This window comes from Bactrocera neohumeralis, chromosome 3 (assembly GCF_024586455.1).
Source record: "Bactrocera neohumeralis isolate Rockhampton chromosome 3, APGP_CSIRO_Bneo_wtdbg2-racon-allhic-juicebox.fasta_v2, whole genome shotgun sequence".
In the NCBI taxonomy this organism is placed as follows: Eukaryota; Metazoa; Arthropoda; class Insecta; order Diptera; family Tephritidae; genus Bactrocera; species Bactrocera neohumeralis.
This window is the reverse complement of record NC_065920.1, coordinates 16,122,574-16,146,631: the sequence shown is the minus strand read 5'-3', so window position 1 is coordinate 16,146,631 and position 24,058 is coordinate 16,122,574. Positions and strand designations below refer to the sequence as shown.

The following is a 24,058-nucleotide window of genomic DNA, read 5'->3' as shown; positions in this document are numbered from 1 at the left end:
AAAATTAAGTTCTTCTATGAAAAGCCTTATCATTTGACGAGATATCTTGAAGAAATTCTGCACGAATTATTGGCTAAGACAATGATGTAATCTCTGTAAGTTTTTTTCAGATCGGACTACTATAGCATATAGCTGCCATACAAACTGACCGTTCAGAATCAAATCCTTGTATGGAAATATTTTTTATTTGGCGAGATATCATCATGAAATTTGGCATGGGCCATTAACTTATGCAGTTGATGCATTCCCCGAAAAAAAATTTCAAATCGGATGAGTATAGCATATAGCTGCCATACAAAATGACCGACCAAAATCAAGTTCTTGTATGGAACCTTAATATGTGTGAAGGCTGCGGACGAAAGTGGGGTTTCTTCTTGCTTTTTTTGCATTTGGAATTCACCATTTACCTTCTCTACTCTTCTCACACCACAATGCCGCTGCGTGTGCGCAGACCATGCTCGGCTGACTATGAAAATGCTTTTCGTTTATCGCTTTCTTCGAGCGGGCATATATGCATTTTATTTTTTCCATTATTCTCCATAAGGCACCACTCTATCGTTCCGTTCCGCTCTATGGTTCGACACATGCGATTATTGCAACTTGCTAAACTGTTAATTGCGGTGGCAGGTCGCGTGTGATTACCGTTTTGTTTTCACGCTCATTAGGTGATAATGAATTGCGCATAAAGGCGTCTATTAGCTTTTCGTTTTGAAAGTAAAAGTTGCGTTAGTGGATTATGAGAATATTTGTGTTTTCTGACGGTTTCTGGTAGCTGTTGCAATGAATCGGTTTTCAGCAAGAAAATCGATATTGCGATAATTTTTTGCTTCATTTAAAAGCGAGATTAATGGTTACTGGGGCAGTGGAACCCAGAAATAAACTTCTGTTGTCCACTGTAGCATTTTAGAAGCCGTAGATTTCATCTGTTATGGTGATATGAAAGAATCGTATCTACGAGTATTTTGTGTGCAACCGTTGATCGAGGTACTCAGGATACTGAGTGGGTCACTTGGTACCAGCTGACCAAGAAAGTGGATGTCACGAAGCTGACGGCATCGGATCAAACCTTTGTCGTTGGTCTCTATGTTATCAAAGAATAGCTCCGTAGTGAGAAAAATAATTAAACGATTTTTCTAGAAACCTATTAAGGTCCACAGAGCACATCAGCGTCCTTAGAAATAGAATAAGGCTACCTGTAGCAATATATGTGTGCTACTACACACTGAGATGCTATGTGTTTAAACCAAAAGTTTTCTTCAATAAATTGGTTGTTTCGTTGGCAGTAATTTTTCTTATGAAAATCGGGTTCGGTGACCATCTCATTTTGGGCCCACCCACCGAACGTGCAACGCACTTGCTGATTGCTCGTCTTCAATTCTTGTACGAGTTGGATTTCGTAAGCCCGCAAACCAAGATTCTTCGGCAAAATCTTCGATAAATTGAATGAGTACAGCTGCAAGTGGAAAAATTTGAATCCACAGGCACAGTACAAAATGTTCCGTGCCAGTGAGACAAAGAAGTGCCTGTAGTGTCGAGAATATTGCTGTCGCCTAGCGCATCAATTAAGGAAGACCCAAATCAGTCTCTCACACGTCGTTCTCAAGCGTTGGGCATCTCTGTGACGTCATTGTGGTCAATTTTGCGAAAAGATCTTGGCCTACATCCAAATCAAATTGACGCAAGAACTGAAGCCGCTTGACCACCAGAATCGTCGCACGTTCGTGAATTGGGCTAAGCAACAACTTGAAAATAATCCAGAGTTTCATCGACCAATCATCTTCAGCGATGAGGCTATTTCTTTCTGAATGACTTTGTCAATAAGCTAAATATGCACTATTGGTCAGGCAGCAATCCACACGTACCCCGTAAGTCACCTCTGCATCACGAAAAAATTACGGTTTGGTGCGGTTTATTGGCCGGTGGCGTCATTGGGCCGTACTACTTTCGTGATAATCAATACCGGCACGTTACTGTGAATGGGAATCGCTACCGCTCATCGATAACCGAATATTTTTTGGTCCGAATTGAATTATATGTACTTGGACAATATGTGGTTCCAACAGGACGGTGCCACAAGCCACACAGCGAATGTCACAATCGATTAATTGAAAACCAAGTTTGGTGAACGTGTTATCTCCAGAATTGACCTAGTCAATTGACCGCCTGGGTAGTGTGATTTAACCCCGTTAGACTATTTTTTGTGAGGCTACGTCAAGTCTATGATCTATGCCAGCAAGCCAGCGATGATTGATGAACTTCGTACGCATATCGAACGTAAAATTGCAGTAGTATCGGCCGATTTATGCCGTCGTAAATTGGGTTCAGCGTGTGGACTTCTGGAAGCTTGCTCGTGGTGACCATGCAAAAGAAAACGAGTACCATACCAACCGCTTTTCTTTTATTCAAAACAAACTTTTGTAGCATTCTTATTGAAAAACCCGTTATTTCTACCACTTGTAGTATTGGTGCTCGATTCGCGTCCTTAACTCACCTATTTTTGAAAGGAATATAATCACTGATGAATTTCGGTTTCAAAGCAGAATAAATCTTAAATGATTGCTTATAATTAAGGCACCCACCAAGAATAAGCAGAAGGGGTTGCTAAAAATCTAAGAAATCCTGTTTTGAAATCAGAACAATAGCAATGTAAATATCGAAGGCTAACATAATGTCTTCGGAACTTATTCCACTTTGTAATATTAAATGCCCTTTGATCCCTAGTATTGGAAATAACACTTTAATGAGTGTTTTGTCTGCAAATATTACACGTCTCCGGCTGCTTCAAAAATTAGAGCCTCATATTTGAGCGTATTTATATTAACAGCAACAAAGAAAAATGCATTACAGATGAAAGATACTAAATATTTTGGACTAAATTACAAAATTTATGCAACAAATGTGAAAATAATTTGACGCCAAACAGATAGTGCCCAACCTAAGTCAATAGAAAATCATTTTAAATGGATTTCGAACACTTAGAACGCGCACAACAAGCCGAAAATCACAAACGACAAATATTGGCGCAGCAAAGCAAACAAAGCAAAACAAACAACACACACACATGGCAAATGCCACGAACAAGTGTGGCGTAATAGGAACAGTGCTCATATGGCGGCAATAAAAGTGAAATAGCCTGGACGCAGATCGGCGATCGACGATCGACAGCAATGTTAGTTGACACAGCAGACGGTGGACAGGTAAAACTGGCCCAACGGCGCAGCGGCAGCGGCAGCAAGGATTCAAACAAAATTCCTTGAATTTCAACAACTACATACCGAAATTCCTGTTTTCGCTTGTCTGCCTTTTTTCGTGCTGTTCGACTGTTAGAGGTGTTTGATGTGCGCGCGCGCGTCTGCGCGTTAGTTTGTTTGTGCTAAGATTTTAGTGAATATTTCTACGAACTGGCTGTGATGCACAGCAAGGCGAACATGCTCATATAAACACACACTCATATATAAACACTCATATATGTAGCTAACTATGTACATGTAGGCAGCGATGTGTGTATGATCTGCAAAGCAGCACTTTGGTGTGAGCATCTTTGATGCTTGCTGGAGCATTTCACTACATTGTTGCTGTTATTGGGATAAAAAAAGCTGTGTGTGCTGCTCCTGCCGGCAGGCACATGACGCGCAGCGGCAGGGTATAAAATTCCTCAATTGCTTACGAGCATTTGTGCGCCAATGACGTCGCTGCATGGTCCTGCACTCGGCTGCCACTTCACCGCTTCACCTCTTCTATTGTTTCTCTAATTTCGCAATTTTGCGCAGCGATTTTTGGTTGTTTTCAATGTGCGCTTTTGATACTGGCAAGTTGGTTTTTGTTTATTTTTTTCATTTAGAGTTTTTGTGCACTCCTGTTGCTCGTTTTCTTGGCAGTTTCCTGTGCACTTCATTATCACTTTGTTTGCTTTGTGCCATTTTTTTTTGTTACCTGTAGCTTTGTTTTGTTTTGCTGTGTTTTGCTTTGTGTGTTTTTTGGCGCAGGGTTTTTGTAGTGCGGAGCTGGCTTGAGAACTTCTGCTGGCACTTGTAAGCAACCATTAGAATGCTGTTTTCTTGAACTTGTGAGGCTTTTTTCATACACTTTTAGCGTACTTTCAGTTTTTGTCCTTCTTGTTCTCTCTCTCTCTCTGTATCTCTTTCTTAGTTAATAGTAATTGCTTATACAGTGGTGCCAAATTGGTTTTACCGTTGGTTTTTGTTCCAATAGGCATTGCGAGTGAATGTAGAAGTCTCCAAATAATTTCTATGAATACCTAAGAGGCCCCGAAATTGATCTGCTTCTTTAAAGAAAGGTGCTAAAAGGGTCTATAAAGCAAAACAAAAACGCAAATTTGTGGGTTATTATCCAAATTTTCAAAATATTGCGAAACTATTTATATTCAAAACAAGAAAAAACCTTAATTTCGGTGATTTTCCTGAAGTTTTTCATAAAAGTACTTGACTTGAACGGTCGAAGTTTATATGACAGCTATATGCTATAGTAGTCGGATCTAAACAATTTCTTCGGACATTGTTCCTTTCTATTGGAAAGTAATCCGTACAAAATTTCGTGAAGATATCTTGCCGGATAAAAAAGTTTTCCATACAAGGACTCAATTTTTATCGATTACTTTGTATGGCAGTCATATGCTATAGTAGTCCGATCAGCAAAATTTCTTCAGAGATTGTAGCACTGCCTCAGGCAATAACCTGTGCTGAATTTCGTGAAGATATTTCGCTAAATTAAAAAGCTTTCAATACAGGCACTTGATTTCGTTCGTTTAGATTGTATGGGAGAAGTCTGCTATAGTTGGCCGATCTGAACAATTTCTTCAGAGATTGCACCATTGCTTAGGGCAGTAATACGTGCCAAATTTCGTGAAGATATCTTGACAAATAAAAAGCTTTTCATTTAAGCACTTTATTCTTTTTGTTCAATTTGCGTGACAGCTACATGCTATAGTAGTTCGATCTGAAAAACTTTTTCGGATATTGCACCACTACTTAAGGTAAAAACCCGTGCCAAATTTCATGAAGATATCTCGCCAAATAAAAAGAGTTTTTCAAGTGGCTTGAAAATTCAATAGTATTAATACTTTTAATTGATGCTTGAGTACCAAAACATTTCTTCCAAGCAAATTATATGCCTGCGTCCGCCCAAAAGTCCTCCTAAAATTTCAGCAATTTTCTACTCACACTCTCTGACTCTGGATTTTTAATAATTTCGCCATTTGTTATTTATCTGACAGCTTCCTTTTCACACCACTATATCCGTTCTAGAATCTCAAAAAGCCAACACTTTCATTGCCAAAACAAATAAGCAGCCAGTACAGCGCTTAGGGTATTTGCATGCGAGCACATGCATATCCATATATTTATATATATAAGTATTCTCAAAAGATATACATACACATATATAACTATAAATAAATCTGGCTAGCTGCGCATAAGCAGCCGAGACGCGCAAAAAACGCAGACTGCCAATTTCTAATGGCATCCCAAAACCATTTATACCCCGACTTAGTCAGCCAAGCAACGCAGACAAAAGCCAAAACAAGCAGCAAAAATGCCAACATGAACAAGAACCATTCATTAGCAGCAGCCACACAACAACAAACAGCCGCTACTCATGCAAAAAAAGAGTAGCAAGCAAAGCAAAATTCACCGGTGTGCGCAATAGTGCCGGACGCGCTGGCGTTGGCTGCTGAAAAACACACACCGAGCACGCCGATACCGAAAAAGGTCCAAAAATATAACACGGCAGCGATATGTGGTGGAGCAGCGCCGCTCTTTGCATTGGCAAATTGTTGCTGTTGTGATCATTTTTATGGCTGCGCTTGCTTTGCTTTGTTTTCGCTTTGCCGAACGCGTTCTTTAGCAGCGGCAGCGCGCATCAAACTTCACCCGTTTTTGTTTGCTATAATTTAGTTGTTCGATTTGGTACACATTTTTCAAGGATTACTCAAATTCTGTAGAAAAAATCGAACATTGCGAAATAGAGCAAACGTTTAACGCTTCATGTTGAGCTGACTTTGTGCAGCGCTTGAACTTACGCAAAACGGCAACATTTAATTAGGCTGTCTGGCCTTGTGATTATAGCTTAGAATATAAATATGGTGCAGGTTGTATATTTGCAAATTACGCATAAATTAAAATAAACGATTAAATATATGAGTGTTTATAGAAAAATGCGTTACGTTTAAGGATGAGCTCTTAGCGGATGTGAGTACTTGATCTAAAGCTACACAAAAGACTTAAGCTGCGAACTCGATAACCTGCAAACTAGTTATAAATGGAATAAAGGATACTTACTGCACTTTTTGCAAGTAATTTGCGCTGTAAACCAATTTCTAACGGTTTAGAAAACATTTAAGTGACTGGTGATAATGATATTTGTGTATTTGAGAGCAAAAGTAAACGCTTTAGAAGCAGTCTGCGACTCAGTTCAATAACTTAAGCAAATATATATGTACAAACATGACACCTCAGGCGCTTGTGGCACCAATCTTAAAACAAAGTCATGTTGTGAAAACTATAAAAGTGATAACTGTATTTATACAAGTATTGTATATTATATAAGTATAAATTAGCAGCTTTTATATATGATTGCTGCCGTAACAACTAATTTTCATTCTACTGAGACAAGTTATTGTTCCCGTATCGTGCGACAAATTGACTGTTGCTGCACTTGAACTTAATTATGTTGATTTATGGTGTTGAAATTAATAGCGCCAACTTGTGTGGCTTGCTAACCGTGGCTAAGCGCTTGAACGCGCCGCTGATTGGCTGTGAGTCGGCGCATAAGAGCACTTGTTTAATGCTTGGAGAGTGTAGACAAAATGATAAAAAATAAAAGAAGAATATCATAAACTTCGTTTGCAACGAAGCTAGAATACCCTACACAAATAAAGTAGTTTCTATGCAAGAACTTGATTTTGTCTGTGCAAATTATATGGCAGCTATATCATATAATTGTCCGATCTGAAAAATTTCTTCAGATATTCTAGCGTTGCTTTGGGCGATTAGCTGTACCAAATTTCATGAAAATATCTTGCCAAATAATAAAGTTGTTCATACATTAACTTGATTTTGTTCGTTCAAATTGTACGGCAGCTATATCATATAGTCATCCGATCTGGAAAATTTCTTCAGATATTCTAGCGTTGCATTTGAACAGAACCCATGCCAAAATTCATGAGGATATCTTGCCAAACAAAAAAGTTATTCATACAAGAATTAAATTTTTATAGTGCATCCTGTATGGCAGCTATATGTTATAGTCAACCGATCAGAAAAATTTCTTCACATATTGTGGCGTTGCTTTGGGCGATTAGCTGTACAAAATTTCATTAAGGTATCATGCCAACCAAAAAAATTGTTCATACATGAATTAAATTTTGACTGTTCAAATTGTATGGCAGCTATATCATATAGTAGTCCGATTTGGATAATTTCTTCGGCTGTTATAGAAATGTTTGAGATAATAAGCGTTGCCAAATTTAGTGAAGATATCTTGTTAGATAAAAAAGTTTTCCATGTAAAAACTTGATTCCGATAGCTCCGTTTGTTTGACAGCTATGTGCTATAGTTGTCCGATAGCCTTTGTTCCGACAAATGAGCAGCTTCGTGGAGAGAAAAGAACGTGGACAAAAATTTAGATCGATATCTCTATATGCAGACCGACATAATATAGCTAAATAAACTCAGCTTATTGCACTTTATAGTGTCCTTCACATTTCCTTCTGGGTGTTACAAGCTTCGTGGCAAACTTAGTATACATTTTGCAGGGTATAAATAATATAAATATATATATTTATATATATACAGTTTGTGGTAAAAGCATAATAAGCTCCATGCTTGTAATTAATGTGATAATTGGCTTAGACACAGCTAAGGGCTGTAACTAATAGTTGTAACTACAGCTTCTCGTTTCTAATGACTTATTATAAATATATAAAATATTGTTTTATAATTTTCAGCTACAAAGATAACTGCTTTCTATTCTAATTTGCCTTTTTTTTTCGTTTTATTTTCAGATTTTTTTTAACGACTTCTGTGTGATTTCTGTCGATTTGCCTGGCTTCCTGTCACCGGCGTTGTTGTGCTTTGTTTGCGCAAGTGCTAAGTGCAAAAAAGTGTACGTATCAACAACAAAATATTTCAAAAAATACACAAAACCCTAAACCTACAATAAAACAACAAAACAAGTGAACAAAAAAAGTGAAAATCGCATGCTGCCACTGAGGCTGACGGACGACGTCGTACCCTCATCATCATAAATTACCCAAAGTATATTTATAAAAGTGCAAAATAGTTGAATATACTACACAAGTGTTTAGTTGTGATTGTGTTTGTATGCGCGTATCTATGTGTGCGTTGTTTGTGTGCAACAGTGAAAATGTCTGAGCAGCGGACGGGAATAAAATGAAACCAATCGCCAGAACTTATCGCGTTGGGTACACTAATGGCTGCGAGTTTGCGCATTCCACAGCGAATAGAAATCGAGCAGCAGCAACAACAACAACAACAAAGCGAGCAACACATAAAGCAGCAACAGCGACTAAGTGTTTACAACAAAAGGCAAAAACGTGAGCGAATTCCAGAAGGTGCAAACAACAAGCAACAGCGCACAGCAAATAGCGCAGCGTCACACGGGCGCAGAGTACTCAGCATACCACATACATTACAACAAATACAAAAACAAGTGAAACAACAACAACAAAAACAATTGCAAAGGCAACATAGTGTAATAAAGAACAGTTGAGGAGTGTAAAGGACCGCCAATTGGCAGTCTTCAACGGCGCAGCCACATTATGATGTGCTGCAGCAACGCGAAATATTTGCCTGCAGACGTTGCGCACTACGCTGGACGGCGACGCGGACAAGCCGTCGAACTGGTCACGGCCACAGACGCAAATGCGAGCGCCGCAGTACAGACGCGCACTTACAGCATGACAAATCAGCCAAATTGTAACGATATCTTCATTTCTGCGATTGCCACAAATGTCAGCCGTCCGGCCGTACACAGCAGGCGCACTGCTGGCGTTAGTTTCCCTTTTGCCACAACAGCAACACGTGCAACAAAGCGCACCGCCAAGCCCACAAGCGCATTAAGGCCAGTAGCTTCCTTACCAGCGAGCACTGTTGCTGTAACTGCAGTAGAAGTCAATGCAACGCAGAAATTTCAAAAAACACAAGAAGACTGCAAAATTACGCCACAAACGCGCATAGAGCCGGTACAAGCGGCTGCTTATGCGCCAGCAGCAACACGTCAGCGCCAACATAATTTAGTCTTAAGCAAAGTTGTGCCACTTATTTGCCTGATATTTGCGCTGTGCGTTTGGCCAACGCCATGCCAGAGCCAGCGCCAGCCGTCGGGCGCATATGGAACTTCGGCTTTTGGTGCGAGCGCGTCCGGCCCCATAGCACACTATAGCGTGCTGGCGTTTCCACGTCGACGCTCGTCGGCGGGCGCTGATGGTGTTAGCGGACTGATGCAGTCGCGTGCGGTGGATACTAGTGCACAATTCGAGGTGTTGGAGGGCCAACCGCGCGGCACAGTCGTCGGTTTCATACCGACCAAACCCGATTTCACTTACCGTTTCAACGAGCCGCCACGTGAATTTACGCTCGATCAGGTGACGGGCGAGATTAAGACGAACATGGTGTTGGATCGCGAGGGCATGCGCGATCGTTACGATTTGGTGGTGCTCTCCTCACAGCCCACATATCCGATTGAGGTGCGCATTGTTGTGCTGGACTTGAATGATAATGCGCCCGAGTTTCCCGAACCCAGCATTGCGGTATCGTTCTCGGAGAGCGCGGCCACAGGCACGCGTCTGCTACTGGATGCCGCCACCGATCGCGATATTGGTGAGAATAGCGTGACGGATGACTATCGTATTGTGGATGGTAATGTGGAGGACAAATTTCGTTTGGCCGTCACGACGAACCCGAGTGGCGATGTATCGTATCTGCACTTGGAAACAACGGGCAATTTGGATCGTGAAACATGCGGTTTTTATCAGCTCAACATATCGGCGCGCGATGGTGGCGATCCACCAAAATATGGTTACTTAATGGTCAATGTGACCATTGTCGATGTCAACGATAATCCACCGATATTCGACCACAGCGATTACATTGTCTCGCTGAATGAGTCCGTGCCGCCCGGCACGCCCGTGCTGCAGGTGATGGCTTCCGACAACGATCTGGGTGATAATGCCAAAATCACTTACTACTTGGCCGACACCGAGCAACAGTTTACAGTCGATCCCGAAACTGGTGTCATTTCGACGACCGAATTGCTGAATTGCCCGCAACAGAATTGTCAGACTTACGCACGTCCGGGTGCGAGTTGTCCGAAAAGTTGTGTTTTTACGGTATTCGCGCGCGATCATGGCTCACCGCGTCAGGATGGACGCACTTACGTAACGGTGAATCTGGTGGACACTAACGATCACGATCCGGTCATACGTTTTCAGTATTTCCCACCGACCGGCACATTTGCAACGGTCGATGAGAATGCGGCCAACGGCAGCGTCGTTGCAGCCGTGTCTGTAGTCGATATGGATGAGGGACTGAATGGCGAGACAAGCTTACGCATTATCTCTGGCAATGAGTTGGGTCACTTTCGTTTGGAGAAGACGCCGTCGTTTGATATTGTGCGCGTTAATGGTGTGTTGGATCGTGAGGAAATTGGCAAGTACAATTTGACAGTAGTCGCCATCGATAAAGGCTCACCGCCGCGCACAGCGACGGGCCACCTAATTATCCATGTCAACGATGTCAATGATCATGAGCCTGTGTTTGAGAAGTCCGAGTATTCGGCTGTGCTGAGCGAGTTGGCACCGCCGGGCACGTACGTGGCCTCCATTACGGCTACCGATGAGGATACCGGTGTCAATGCTTTGATTTCATATGATTTTGTTTCGGGCAATACTAAACAATGGTTTGCCATTGATCCGACGTCCGGTTTGATAACAACGCAGGCGGCATTGGATCGCGAAGTGCAGGACAGCGTCGAGCTAAGCATTTCTGCACGTGATGGCGGTCCGAATCCGAAGTGGGCGTACACACAGCTGAAAGTGACCATACTGGATGAAAACGATGAGGCACCGCAATTCTCGCAACAACACATCAACGTTACGCTGAACGAGAATACGCCGCCGCAGACATTGGTCGCCATGCTAACGGCCGCCGATCACGACCAGGGCACTAACGGCTCGGTGACATACACACTGGCGGGTAGTGTGGAGCGCAAGTATCCGCAACAATTTGCGCTCGATTCGCTCACTGGCCAATTAACGACGCGCAGCAAACTTGATCGTGAGACAATTGCGCATTATGAGATTTTTGTGATCGCACGCGATCAGGGCGCACCACCACAATCGGCCACGGCTACTGTTTATCTTAATGTGGAGGATGTCAACGACAACAGCCCAGTGTTCTATCCCAAGAATTATTTTTATGCGTTGCCTGACGATGCGGGCGACAACCACCACCAACACCAGCAGCAGCAGCCACTATTGAAAGTCACTGCCAGCGATCGTGATGCGGGCGATAATGCCTTAATTACCTACCAACTGGAGTCAGGTGGCGATGGGCATTTCGTCGTCGATACATGGAGTGGCGCGATAACGTTGCGCGCCGGCAGCACCGATATACGCCAAACGCCGAAGGCACTTTACAAGTTGAAAATTTCGGCAAAGGATCGCGGCGAACGTCGCAGCGAGCTAGATGCAGTGGTGGAGATTGTGTTGCAATCCAAAATGGAGTTGCTCGAGTTCGACTCATATGGCAGTTATGAGTTTCAAATTGTCGAAGATCATGAACAACAAAAGGCCGACACAGGACGTGAGGTGGGTCGCGTTCAGGTGAAGTCACATGCTGGTAAAACGACATTGCCACCCAACATTGAGTATACGATCGTCTACGGCGATGCGGATGAGAATTTTGCGGTGGACCAGCGCACCGGGCGCATATATACAGCGCGCCGCATTGATCGTGAAGAGCTGGCGCAGTATCAGCTCACTGTGGCGGCGCGCACCGGGCTGGCGTACGGCAAATGTATGGTGAGCATTGCGATTGCTGATTTGAACGATAATGCGCCGATCTTTGCACAAGATCGTGACGGTGAGATACAGTTGCCGGAGAACGCGGCTGTCGGTCAAGAGGTTTACTTGTCACGCGCACGTGATCGCGATTCGGGCATGAATAGCCGTGTCACCTACACGCTCACCTACAATCCCGAGGAACTGTTTCGCATTAGCGAAGCAACCGGCGTACTACAATTGCAACGTCCGGTGCGCGCTGCACCCGGCACACTGCTGCATGTAGAGCTGATGGCCACAGATGGTGGCACGCCGTCACTGTCAACGCGACATAGCATCGATGTGCTCATCGCCGATGTCAATGATCATACACCTGTGTTCGATCACACATCGTACGAAACATCGCTAAGCGAGTCGACTAAGGTGAATGCGCGTTTCTTTGCGCTAGCCGCCAGCGATGCGGATCTCGGCGCAAACGGTCGCATCTCCTACGACATAATCGAGGGCAATACAGAGCGGAAGTTCGGCGTCTTTCCCGATGGTTATTTATTTGTGCGCGCACAGCTAGATCGGGAAGAGCGCGACTATTACGCGCTAACAGTGGCATGCCGTGATGGTGGTGAGCCGGCGCGTTCCTCTGTGGTGCCGGTAATCATACATGTCATCGATGAAAACGACAATGCGCCACAGTTCACAAATAGTACCTTCACCTTTAGCATCGCAGAAAATGAGCCGGCCGATTCGTTTGTCGGCAAGCTAACGGCAGTGGATCGTGACATTGGACGCAATGCAGAGCTGATTTATGCTTTGGCAACGCAAGAGCAAGACTTCAGCATCGATATGCGTAATGGTTTCATCAAGACGTTGCATCCATTCGACCGCGAGGAGCTCGTACAGCGGCGCACCGGCGTCGGTGTGGGTGGACAAAGCAACGGCCAGTCAAATATTGGCGCTGCAAGCGTGGGCGACGGCAATAACAATGGCAATAACTATGTGCTATTGGAAGCTATCGTTACGGATAATGGTGCGCAACGCTTGCACGACAAGGTCAAAGTGAAGATAATCATAACAGATGTCAATGACAACGCGCCACAGTTTGTGCGCGCTCCCTACCGCGTGCAGATATCCGAAGGCGCTGCTGTGGGCACACAAGTAATGCGCGTCTATTCGATTGATGCGGATGAGGGCCTGAATGGCGACGTGTACTACTCGCTTGTCGCGGGCAACGAAGAGGAACGCTTCCTCATGGATGATGCTACAGGTCAGTTGTCATTAGCGCGTTTGCTAGATCGCGAGCAGCAGTCGTCGTACAAGCTGACGGTGGTGGCACGCGATGCCGGTGTTAAGCTGCAGCTAAGCACCAATACCACAATCATAGTTGAGGTGTTGGATGAAAACGATGTGGAGCCGCAATTTGCGCAGACAGCAAGTGAGGTGTCTGTGCTGGAGACGAGCAGCATCGGTACGGAATTGATGCGCTTCCATGCCACGGACTCAGACTTGGGCGTAAACAGTCAGGTAACCTATAGCATCACAGCCGGCAATCGCAAGGACACTTTCCATATCGATGCCATTTCCGGTAGCCTTTATCTGCACAAACCGCTTGATTATGAGGAGACCACCGTTTATCATCTAAATATAACCGCCGCTGATGGCGGCACACCACGTCTGGCGCACACAATTATCTTCACCGTGAATGTGGTGGATGAAAATGATAATCCGCCAAGTTTTCCAAATACAGCCATTGTGCGCCAAATCAAGGAGGGCATTGCCGTTAAGACGCCCATTGTAACAGTGACTGCCGAGGATCCTGATTCCGGTTTGAATGGCAAGGTTACATATTCGATCACTAAGCAGGACCCTGAACAGCCGGGTGGTCGTCACTTTGGCATCAACACTGTAACCGGTGTCATACATACGCTGCGTGAAATCGATCGCGAAAGCATTGACACTTTCCGTTTGACCGTCGTCGCCACCGATCAAGCTGAATCACCTGAACCCCAACTATCCGCTGAGAAGCTTGTGACCGTCATCGTAGAGGATATCAACGATAACGCACCGAATTTCGTATCCATGAACGCGGCCATTCTGCCAATGCAGACAGCGTCCGCCCAAAGTCATTACTATCGCGACGGCCTGCCGGTAATGCACGTGCATGCACGCGATGCTGACTCATCCAGCAACGGTTTGGTCACATACGAAATGGTTAGCGGTAATATGGAACTCTTCAAGCTGCATCGCAATACGGGCGCGATAACGCTACGTAAAGTCATCGATCAGCCGGAGGTGCGCTATCAATTGGCCTTGAAGGCGACCGACGAAGCGGTGCAGAGCGAACGTAAGAGCACCGACGCGTATATAACGATCATAACGACGGGCACGGCGTCGGGTCCCACTTTCGATCAACGCGATCAAAGCGGTTCGGTATACGAGAACGAACCGACCGGTACTAGTATACTGACTGTGAGCGCACGCCTAGATGGCGCCGAAATCGAGTATTACGTGACTAATGTAACGGCAATCGGTGCAAGTGCGCTTACGGGTGCGGTGCAACAAGTCGATCGGCTCTTCGATATTGATACAAAACTAGGTATATTATCAACGGCGAAGGAGTTGGATCGCGAAGCAGGACCGGACACCTATGAAGTGGAAGTATATGCGATCGCGTTGGGCGGAGTGCCACGCACAACGAATACTAAGGTAAGCTCTTCTTGATTTTGATTATTGAAAAAATACAAAACTTAAATGTGCAACGGGATTTCAGTTCGGGATTGCGATTCGGGATTGTAATTCGGGATTGTGTTTCGGGATTGTAATCCGGGATTGCTGTTCGGGATTGTGATTCGGGTTTATGATTTGGGATTGTGATTCGGGATCCTCGGATTTTACAGTTTTTTTAGTCAAGTGCTTAATTCATTTGTAGGTAAATATGCAGCTTATTTAGGTATTAACTACAGAATCCCGAAGTTTGCGAGTTAAAAAAAAAATTAAGAATCGGTATTCTTATTCCTGGGGCAAATCTTTTTAAGTCCTGAACTATCTTCAATTTGTCACGAAGTTGATACCCTATAAAGTATATACAAGTGCATATATGTATGTATGTATGATCAGCGGGACGAGCAGAGTCGATTTGACCATGTCCGTCTATCTGTCCGACTGTATATACGCGCACTAGTTCCAAAGTTTTTGAGATATCGCTGGGAAATTATGCACACGAACTTTTCTCACCAAAAAGCAGCTCACTTGTCGGAATCGCCGATATCGGGGCATTATATCATATAGCTTCCATACAAATTGAACGACCAAAATAAAATTTTGTATCAACAACTTTTTTATTTGACGAGATAAATTTATCAAATTACGCAGAAATTATTGTCTAAAGTAATGCTAAAATATTTGAAGAAAGTTTACAAATCGGAGCACTATAGCATAAAGCTGTCATACAAACTAAACGATAAAAATCAAGTTCCTGTATGAACAACTTTTTAATTTGACGAGTTAAAGTAATCAAATTTGTCAAGCATTATAGTCTAAGATAGTGCTAGAATATCTGAAGGAATTTTCAAAATCGGATCGCTATAGCATATAGCTGCCATACAAACTGAACGACTAAAATCAAGTTATTGTATGAACAACTTTTTTATTTGACGAGCTAATTTTATCAGATTTTGCACAGATTATTGCCTAAGGTAATGCTATAATATGTGAAGAAATTTTTCAGATCGGAGCAATATAGCATATAGTTGTCATACAAAATGAACTATCAAAATCAATCAAGTTCTTGTATAAACAAGATAATTTTTATTTCGGAACGCTATAGCATATAATTCAAAAACCAAGTTCTTGTATAAAAATATTTATAAAATTTCTTATAAAGAATATATAAGAATTAAGAACGAAAAAATTTACCTTTTCACAGAAAACAATTTTATCCGCCTTCATTTGGCTATGCTACAAAACATTTTCAAATTTCTACTTAACAATAATCATCGCCACATTTGCTACACATAATTCTTGAACATTTACCCAGGTGGGTGTGTGCGTGTATGTCTAGTACACTTGTTGCTAACATAATTGGCAGCAATAACATCATTTCTGCTTAGTCGCATTTTTGCGCTACTAAAATGGCAAAAATTATGCCAAGCAACATCGGTTAATTAATTCACTGCGACTCGTTGTAGCGCATATAAATTCTTATTAGCACCACACAAAAACCGATTGGTCAAGCGGCTGGTGGCTGGCAAGTAGGCGCGCACATATGCAGCGAAGAAAGCAGTAACAGCAAACAATGTGCAGCATGCAACATGAGCAACAAACAACAACAAGTAACAGGCACAAAAACAACAAGTAACATGAAACAAGCAGGCAGCAAACTATAACAGCAGCCACCACAAAAACAGCAACTGCAACAACAACAATAGTGATTGTCACGCTGTGCCACAGTGGTGCGCTCATAAGCGAATAACAACAATCAAAGTGCAACAGCAACAACAACAAGCTAACCAGCTAACCGCATTGGCAAACATGACGCTGACGGCTGTGACTGCAATACACGTTCGCGCATGCGCAGGCTGGTCTCTGTAGGTGCTTGTGCGTATGTATGTGTATTTTTTGGTTCAATTCTTTGTTCGTTTGTGAGTTGGCTATAAATTCTAGCAAGCAGCCATAAACATTTAAGACCCTACAAATTGTAATTTGCACGCACCGTATGCGAACGCATGAAACGCGTCACAACTCAATTCTTTTTCAATGCGCGCACATGCAACACAACACACAGACGCGTGCACGGCAACTTATATATGTGTATGTATGTATGTGTTTGGCACAAATGCATTTTCAAACACCACTTTCTAGTCTTTGTCCACTGTTAGCCCAGCGCCGACTACGCTTCGCTGCGACTTCGCTTTGTTGGGCCATGGCGCGGCGCGGCGCGATGAGGTGAGTTGCTGTGGCAATCATATTCTCCAGAAATCATAATAAATTCCAATGCCACATTTACATACGACGCAGTTGCATATTTCGCATTGCAACAATATTATTACATACACACACACAAGCGCAGCCGCTCAGGCGCATCTAATCGATTCGCCTTGTCGCGACATTTCTACTAAGCAAATCGCTTTGACTTCAGCTGGCACTTGTTATTTCACTTCCAATCCCATTACCGCCAATGCATTTGCTAAATAAGCAACAACAAAAACACAAACAACAAGCGCAATAACAAAAGCAACAGCTTTATCTGCAACTCATACACATTGCTGCGTCTGCAACGTCAGCACCATTTCCGTGGCTCAACTGCCGCGCGATCCACCTCAGCCGCGCGGTCACAGCGCTCTACGCCAACCCACAACGCCATCTTACATTTTCACAGCAATTATTGTTGCGACATATACTAAAATGGCTGGCTGACTAGCAGTAGTTGCATATATGTGCGCGCGCGCCACATTGGTCAGAGCGTTTTAAGCGCGCGCGTCGTAGTTGGCTATCACCGGCATGTATCTGCGCGCTCACATACACATGTGCTTTGCATGCGCGCGTCTACCAACACTCAGCCAATCATGCAAACTTGTACACTTTTCGCCAGTGAAATATCATCTGCAATGATTTTTTACTGCCTCCGAGGTGATTTTTATGATTCCTCACACACTCACCTTGCATGCGCCCATGCACCGTGCCGCTTGCCGCTCTCGTACCCACAAAGTGCGCTTCGCTCTTGATCATCGCTTGCCTGCTGTCTGCTGTCGTCGTCGTCGAGGTGTGGGTAAACTAATGTCACTGCATTGTAGCTGCAACATAAGCGTCGCCAACTTGCAACAACACTGCAGCGCGATCTTGCCGAGTGTATATACTATGTAGTCGTACAAAGATTCAGGTGTTTTTACTGCACTAGCACGGCGCACACATTCGGGCGCGCTGCCTTGCCTTGTCTATGCTGTGGGACAGTTAATGTTGGTGCTGGTGTTGCACGTTATAGCAATAAATTAGTTCGTTATGTTTATGCGCATTTTATGGCGTCTAAATTAGTTGCTATGTATGCGTACACACTTTTCCACAGTCAGCCTCAGCGTCCTCGATTATATTGGTTTGAGGCTTTTTGCTCTGGCTATACGGACGATAAGCAGCGCACACCCAAATCTCGTGGAAATGGGATTCCATTAGGGATTTTGCATAGCTTAAGTGTGTTGCATGTACATTTGCGTTGCCACATCACATTAATGCGTACAAATGTTCATTTGTGGCGAAAAAATGGTTTTAATGCGACATGAATAATTTGTGTGTGGGCAGTCAGGGTGCTGGGGAATTTCATATTAACCGTTAGAACAATTACCGGAAGACATATAAAATGAATATAAATTAAATTTGCATGGAAATTGCTGAGGCAGTGCCATATGTCTAGATATTCAGATATTCTATGGTATGTAATACCATAATAATACTTGGTTCATACTGTGATATTTCAATCCCATTACAATATTTTAATCCCCATAGTTGTTACTGTTATCGATAAATATGGATTCATATTAATTTCAGTTCTATGTGGTCCATACTTCAGCATAGATTGGACCGATATTTAAATATAATGGTATTTTAGTTCCCAATAGTTATTGCTGTTATCGATAAAATTTGTTCAAGTACATTTTTGTGGTTGAAATATCGTTTAAAATTTTCCGTATTTGCTACAACCGACCAAATAAATGTTTTCATACGTCTGGATTTATTGTCCATTGTACATTTTCTAAAAGTTCCAACTTGATAATTATTTTTTTATCGATTATTATCGATATATGAATATATATTATCGATATGTTTTCAAGTTTGTCAATTACATAAATTGCATTTTATTTTTTTAGACTAAAATAAAACGTAGGTGAACATTATTTAGAAGCTTCAACGCAATAATTTTTTCGATATCGATTATTATCGATATATTTTATTATCGACATATACTCAACTCTTAAAATTGTTTTTTATTATGATCGATACATATAGTACATACATCGATGCATCAATATATCGACACATACTTATATAATTATCGATATGTACTTAAGTTAATTTTTTAGAATGGATCGCAACAATTTTTTTAATGCGATCATTCTTACTCCTACATTAATATTCTAGTATTTTACCATAGTACTTAGTTATTGTTGTTATCGAGACATTTTTATTTAAATATAAATATCGAAATATTTGAATCTTCCGTATTTTGCAAACAAGTTTTGCTTTAAAAGTTTTTAGCTTGCAATAAAAAGATATTCGATATTTTCAACATTTTCTAGAAGTTTCTATTCTTTTTGTTATCGATTATTATCGATAAATACTTCGATATACATAAATATATTCTTATCGATATGCACTCAAGTTTGTTAATTAATATTTTATTATCACAAATATATAGGTGAATTGATATATCGATACATACATATATTATTATCGATATATTAACAAGTACATTAATTATCGAAACCCCTCTAGTTCTATCGATAAATATTAACTTTTTTGTATTAAAATAATTGTAGTTGATAAATATATTCAGAATTCTCTAGAAGTTTCTATTTGATAATTTTTTGTTATCGATTATCGTCACATACATCGACATACATTTTGTTTTACCGATATTTACTCAATTTTGTATTATTATCGATACATTCTCAAGTATATTAAATATCGAAAGTCCGTTAGCTGGCTTGATTATCCATATATGCTTAAGTTTTGAAGTTGAACAAGGTGATCGAGATATGATTTTTTTTATTCTCAACGCGATAACTGCCTTTTCTGTCAACATATATTTTATTTTTGTACTTTGAAACTGATAATTGTTTTTTATTACCAATATATGAGGTGATTTTTGAAACTTCGAAACCGATAATTGATCTTTATTATCGATATATGAATTGCTTTTGTTGAGATAACTCGATAACTACCTTTATTATCGTTTAATAATCCATAACCACCATTATATACATATATTTCTTTATGATCTCCGGTAATACCTTTAATCGTCCAACTTCGAGTCCATTAGAACATCCGGTGATCAACAGACTCATCGGCATATGAAAACCAGTTTGGGTGCTACAGTTAAGCTTCCAAAATGAGTAAACTGCAATTGCTGTTGGTGAAAGTGGGTTTATTACCGGCGATTTCTATAAATGAAGTCATTAAAAAGTGAATTAGCAAAATTTAGAAGGGCACATGCACATATTTTTCCTAAAAGTGTTGAACTTAGTTCAATAACATTTATAGGAGAATGGTTTTCGGCTTTCTTATGCTTTTTTGTGACCCAAGCTGCTCATCGTTTGGAATTATCACTACAGTAACGGTTTTATTTTACCGTTATTTGGCATTAAATTATTACAACTCCAGATGTATTTCAAGAAAGTATACCGTAATACCCACACCTTTGCAAATAATAATGTTCTAATTAAAAAATTATATTTTCATATTTTCCAATAACTCACAGAAAAGAGGCCATTAAAAAATTTACAAATTTTTGCTGTAAATACACGAAAAGAAAATCGCCATTCACTGTTTGCACCAAAAGTGCTAAATACACCACTACACATGCGCAGCGCCTTTCTTTTTCTACGTTTATGCGCCGCCTGAGCTCATTTGCTTGCATTTTCTTTATTGTACAAATATAAATTTACCGTAAATGGCATTTGGCGCTTGGTTCATATTATTTTCAAGTTAAATTTGTGTTTGCTTTTAGTTGTCCATTGAGACAACTATTTTTTTGCTATAAATATATTTATTGACTCGCAGACTTTTTTCGCGCTGACCCACTTGTGGCCAGCAAGTAGTTGCTTTGGCACCTGTCAGTGGGTGCCCAGCCTCAAAAACTGCAAGTCGGCGCATATTTATTGCATGCCACAACGATTTGTTTCGAGTTTTTTCCCCCTCATTGACATGGAGTCCAGCAAACTCGTGTAATTTTACTAAATACGCAAACAAACATATTTTACATTTAAAGATAATTGTGCTGAAAAAACGCTGTTGTTGTTGGCGTGCCAGTGCAGTTTTTTTTTTACCGTTGCTCAAGTGTAGCAATAACTCGTAATTTGATTGATTACGTTGATATTTACAGTTGCTTGAGCAAACCCTGCAGCGTAGCTCAATGTGTTGCTGTACTTTTTGATTTGTAATTTGGCTTAAAAAACTGCCAATGTGTGTCTCTCCCTTATGGTATATGATATGACTGCGATGCAGCAAATACAAAATATTCTTCCTAAGAACGTAATTTGAATAGTTCAGTTTGTATGGCCGCTATAAGCTAAGCTATAGAGGTTCAATCTGAACAATATGTTTGGATATTGTGGACTTACCTTAGATAATAAGCTGTGTCAAATTTCGTACATATACAACTATGAGCAAAAAATAGTAAGACTCTGTTCATAATTTTTAAATTCTTAATTTATTCTTCAACACACAATAAACTTAAGCGTTTTTTCCAATCCTCGAAGCAGTCGTTAAAGTCAATTTCCGGCACTGCGCGAAGCCATTCACGTTGAAGTCTTCAATTGACTCAAATCGGTTTCCTCGAAGCGTTCGTTTCATTTTGGTGAATAGCCAGCAGTCACTCGAAGCTAAATCAGACGAATACGCTGGTTGGTCACAATATTGGTTGAAAATATGGTGAAAATCTTACGAAGGATCAATGCAGTATTCGTCTGGGCATTATCGTGGTACAAAAACCAAGAGTTGTCGGCCCATAATGCCGGCCTTCTTTTACGAATAGCTTCGCGCAAATGACGCATAACACTCAAATAGTATTATTCGTTGGCAGTTTTGCCGGTCAGAAGGAAATCGGGGTGGATCACACCTCGATAATCGCAGAAAACTCTCAACATTACGATTTTTGACTTGCTTTGTAGTGTTTTTTTATTCCTTTGCCACGATATTCGGCTGATTGATCGTCTGTTTCCGTATTGTAAGCATATATCAAAAACTCATCGGCAGTAATAATATGCTTCATGACATCCTGGTAGTCGGAAAGCATTGTTTCACAGACGTTAATGTGACGCTGGTTTTCGATAAAATTTAGTTATTTGGAACCAATAGCGCTTTCACTCTTCTTAGTCAACCGGATGGCCCAATTGATCTTTTAAAATGGTTTTCACTGTTCCTTCTGCGATGATCTCTGACTTATTAAGCACCTATTCCTTTATTTTATTGACGTGTTGATCATCAGTTGATGTTGATAGCTATCCTGTACATGGTTCGTCGTCAAGGCGTTGTCGATCCTAACGTTTATACTATTTTTTCCGATCTGATCTTTTCTGGCCCGGTCTAAATTAAGTTTGTTTCATCTTCTTTATTAACGGAGCAAACTTTAGTTTCCGGGATATAGTGATAATCCTAGTAAATGTGAAACAGATTAACTATCCAGATCAGGCACCACCCTAAGTTAAACTCCGGTAAAGAGGGAACTTATACTTATGCCTATAGCTACTTGTAGATATTTAATCGACAAACATATAACTGTATCTTGGTGGAGTCAATTCCCAACTGGCTCAACAAGTAGGCAAAAGTGGCTTGAATGGAATATGGATCGCTCATGCCGACTATTAAAATTCAAGAGCAATGCCATAAGAACTCTAGTAGGAGTGCTAACAGGTCTCTGTCCAATTGACAGACATGCCAGCAGACTCGAAACACCATGCAATGACTATTGTAGAAGCTGTCAGGCGGTAGAAAAAGAAAATACTATAGATCATCTTCTATGCGAATGCAAAGCTTTGTATAGGAAAAGAATTACTATCTAACTTAAACTATCGGTCGACGGTTTCTTGATTCTGTTCTCGAGGTTACACCGACAAAACTTTTCGTATTGATAAAACTCAGCAAGAGCACTTAGTGGTTAAGAAAGTTTATAATAGAGTGAGAGATTTTAGACATGTTGGTTTCAGAAAGTGTCTCCTAAAGGTCTATATGCATTGTAAGACAACCACTCTAACTATCTACATACATAAGATGCCTCCAATGACTAATCAACCTTTCAAATTAGTTTTAACATTGTTCTCAAATTGGTGACTATTATGAAAAATAGTCAAATCTATATCTACCGATTTCGACCGGCCCGGTACTATAATCCACAAACCATTGAGCAGTAGTCATGTACTCAGTGAGCGTTTGCCGCGAATTCCATTGGCATATACGTGTCAAACTGGAAACATTAGTTCATGTCTAAGAAATAGCAGCAATAAATCTAAAATTTTTTCTGTTTGTACAAAAAGGACTTCGATGAAAAGTGTCTAAGCTGTAGACAAATATTTAACCAGAGTGACTACATTGTTGAATTTAGCGAACATAACTAGAACACAGAGTGCAACTAAATGCACAAGTGCTTAACTCAAGACGCATACATACACGTGTGAGCTGAGCATATGGTTGCCTAAGAGCTTACAACTCAAAAAATAAATAATTGGAAAGCATTGAGTAACTGGGCTGGTATTAGTCAATTCGTCATGCCACATGCATTTTTTGTTTGTAAAAACTTTATTTTAACAAATATTTGCACACTTGAAGTGATCAATCAAAAGCGGCAAGCAAAAGTGCGGTAGGCACAAAAAAATTCGCAGGAAAAAGAGAAAAATAATAATAAGAAAATAAACAAAAAATAAGAAATAAAAAAATAAATATCAGTAAGGAAGGGTTAAGTTCGGCTGTAATCTACAATTTTGTACTCTCGCAACGTTCACAAATCAAAGTCGGGGAAATACCTTAAGATGTAAAAATTCAACCAGAGGATCGGCAGCAATTTTATCTATTATGTTCCCTGGGCTTCACTGAAGTACCTTACATACAATCTCTAACCATATGGAACAAAGTCAGCCAGATGTTCGAAAATCCTGATAATACTTGTAGTTATATGGAGGGTAGGTCAAGCTTTCGTCCAATTTTATCTTTTTTTGGGCACAAAGATATACTGTTATGAGTAAAACACGATCTGTAATTGTCATTCAGATAACTCAAGTACTGGCCGATATATACGGTACAAAGTCACCCGGAAGTTCGAAAATC

At 41.2% G+C, this 24,058-nt stretch overlaps 1 protein-coding gene across 1 annotated transcript in view; it reads left to right on the top strand.

Annotated features, from left to right (window-relative positions):
- The first annotated feature begins 9,340 nt into the window (after nucleotides 1-9,340).
- The window catches only part of LOC126754235 (cadherin-related tumor suppressor), a 267,652-nt gene continuing 252,934 nt past the window's right edge, over nucleotides 9,341-24,058 (top strand). Inside the window, exon 1 of the mRNA XM_050466216.1 lies at nucleotides 9,341-14,737. Within this exon, the coding sequence (XP_050322173.1) occupies nucleotides 9,479-14,737 (5,259 nt within the window). The 5' untranslated portion in view covers nucleotides 9,341-9,478. The remainder of the gene's footprint in view (nucleotides 14,738-24,058) is intronic.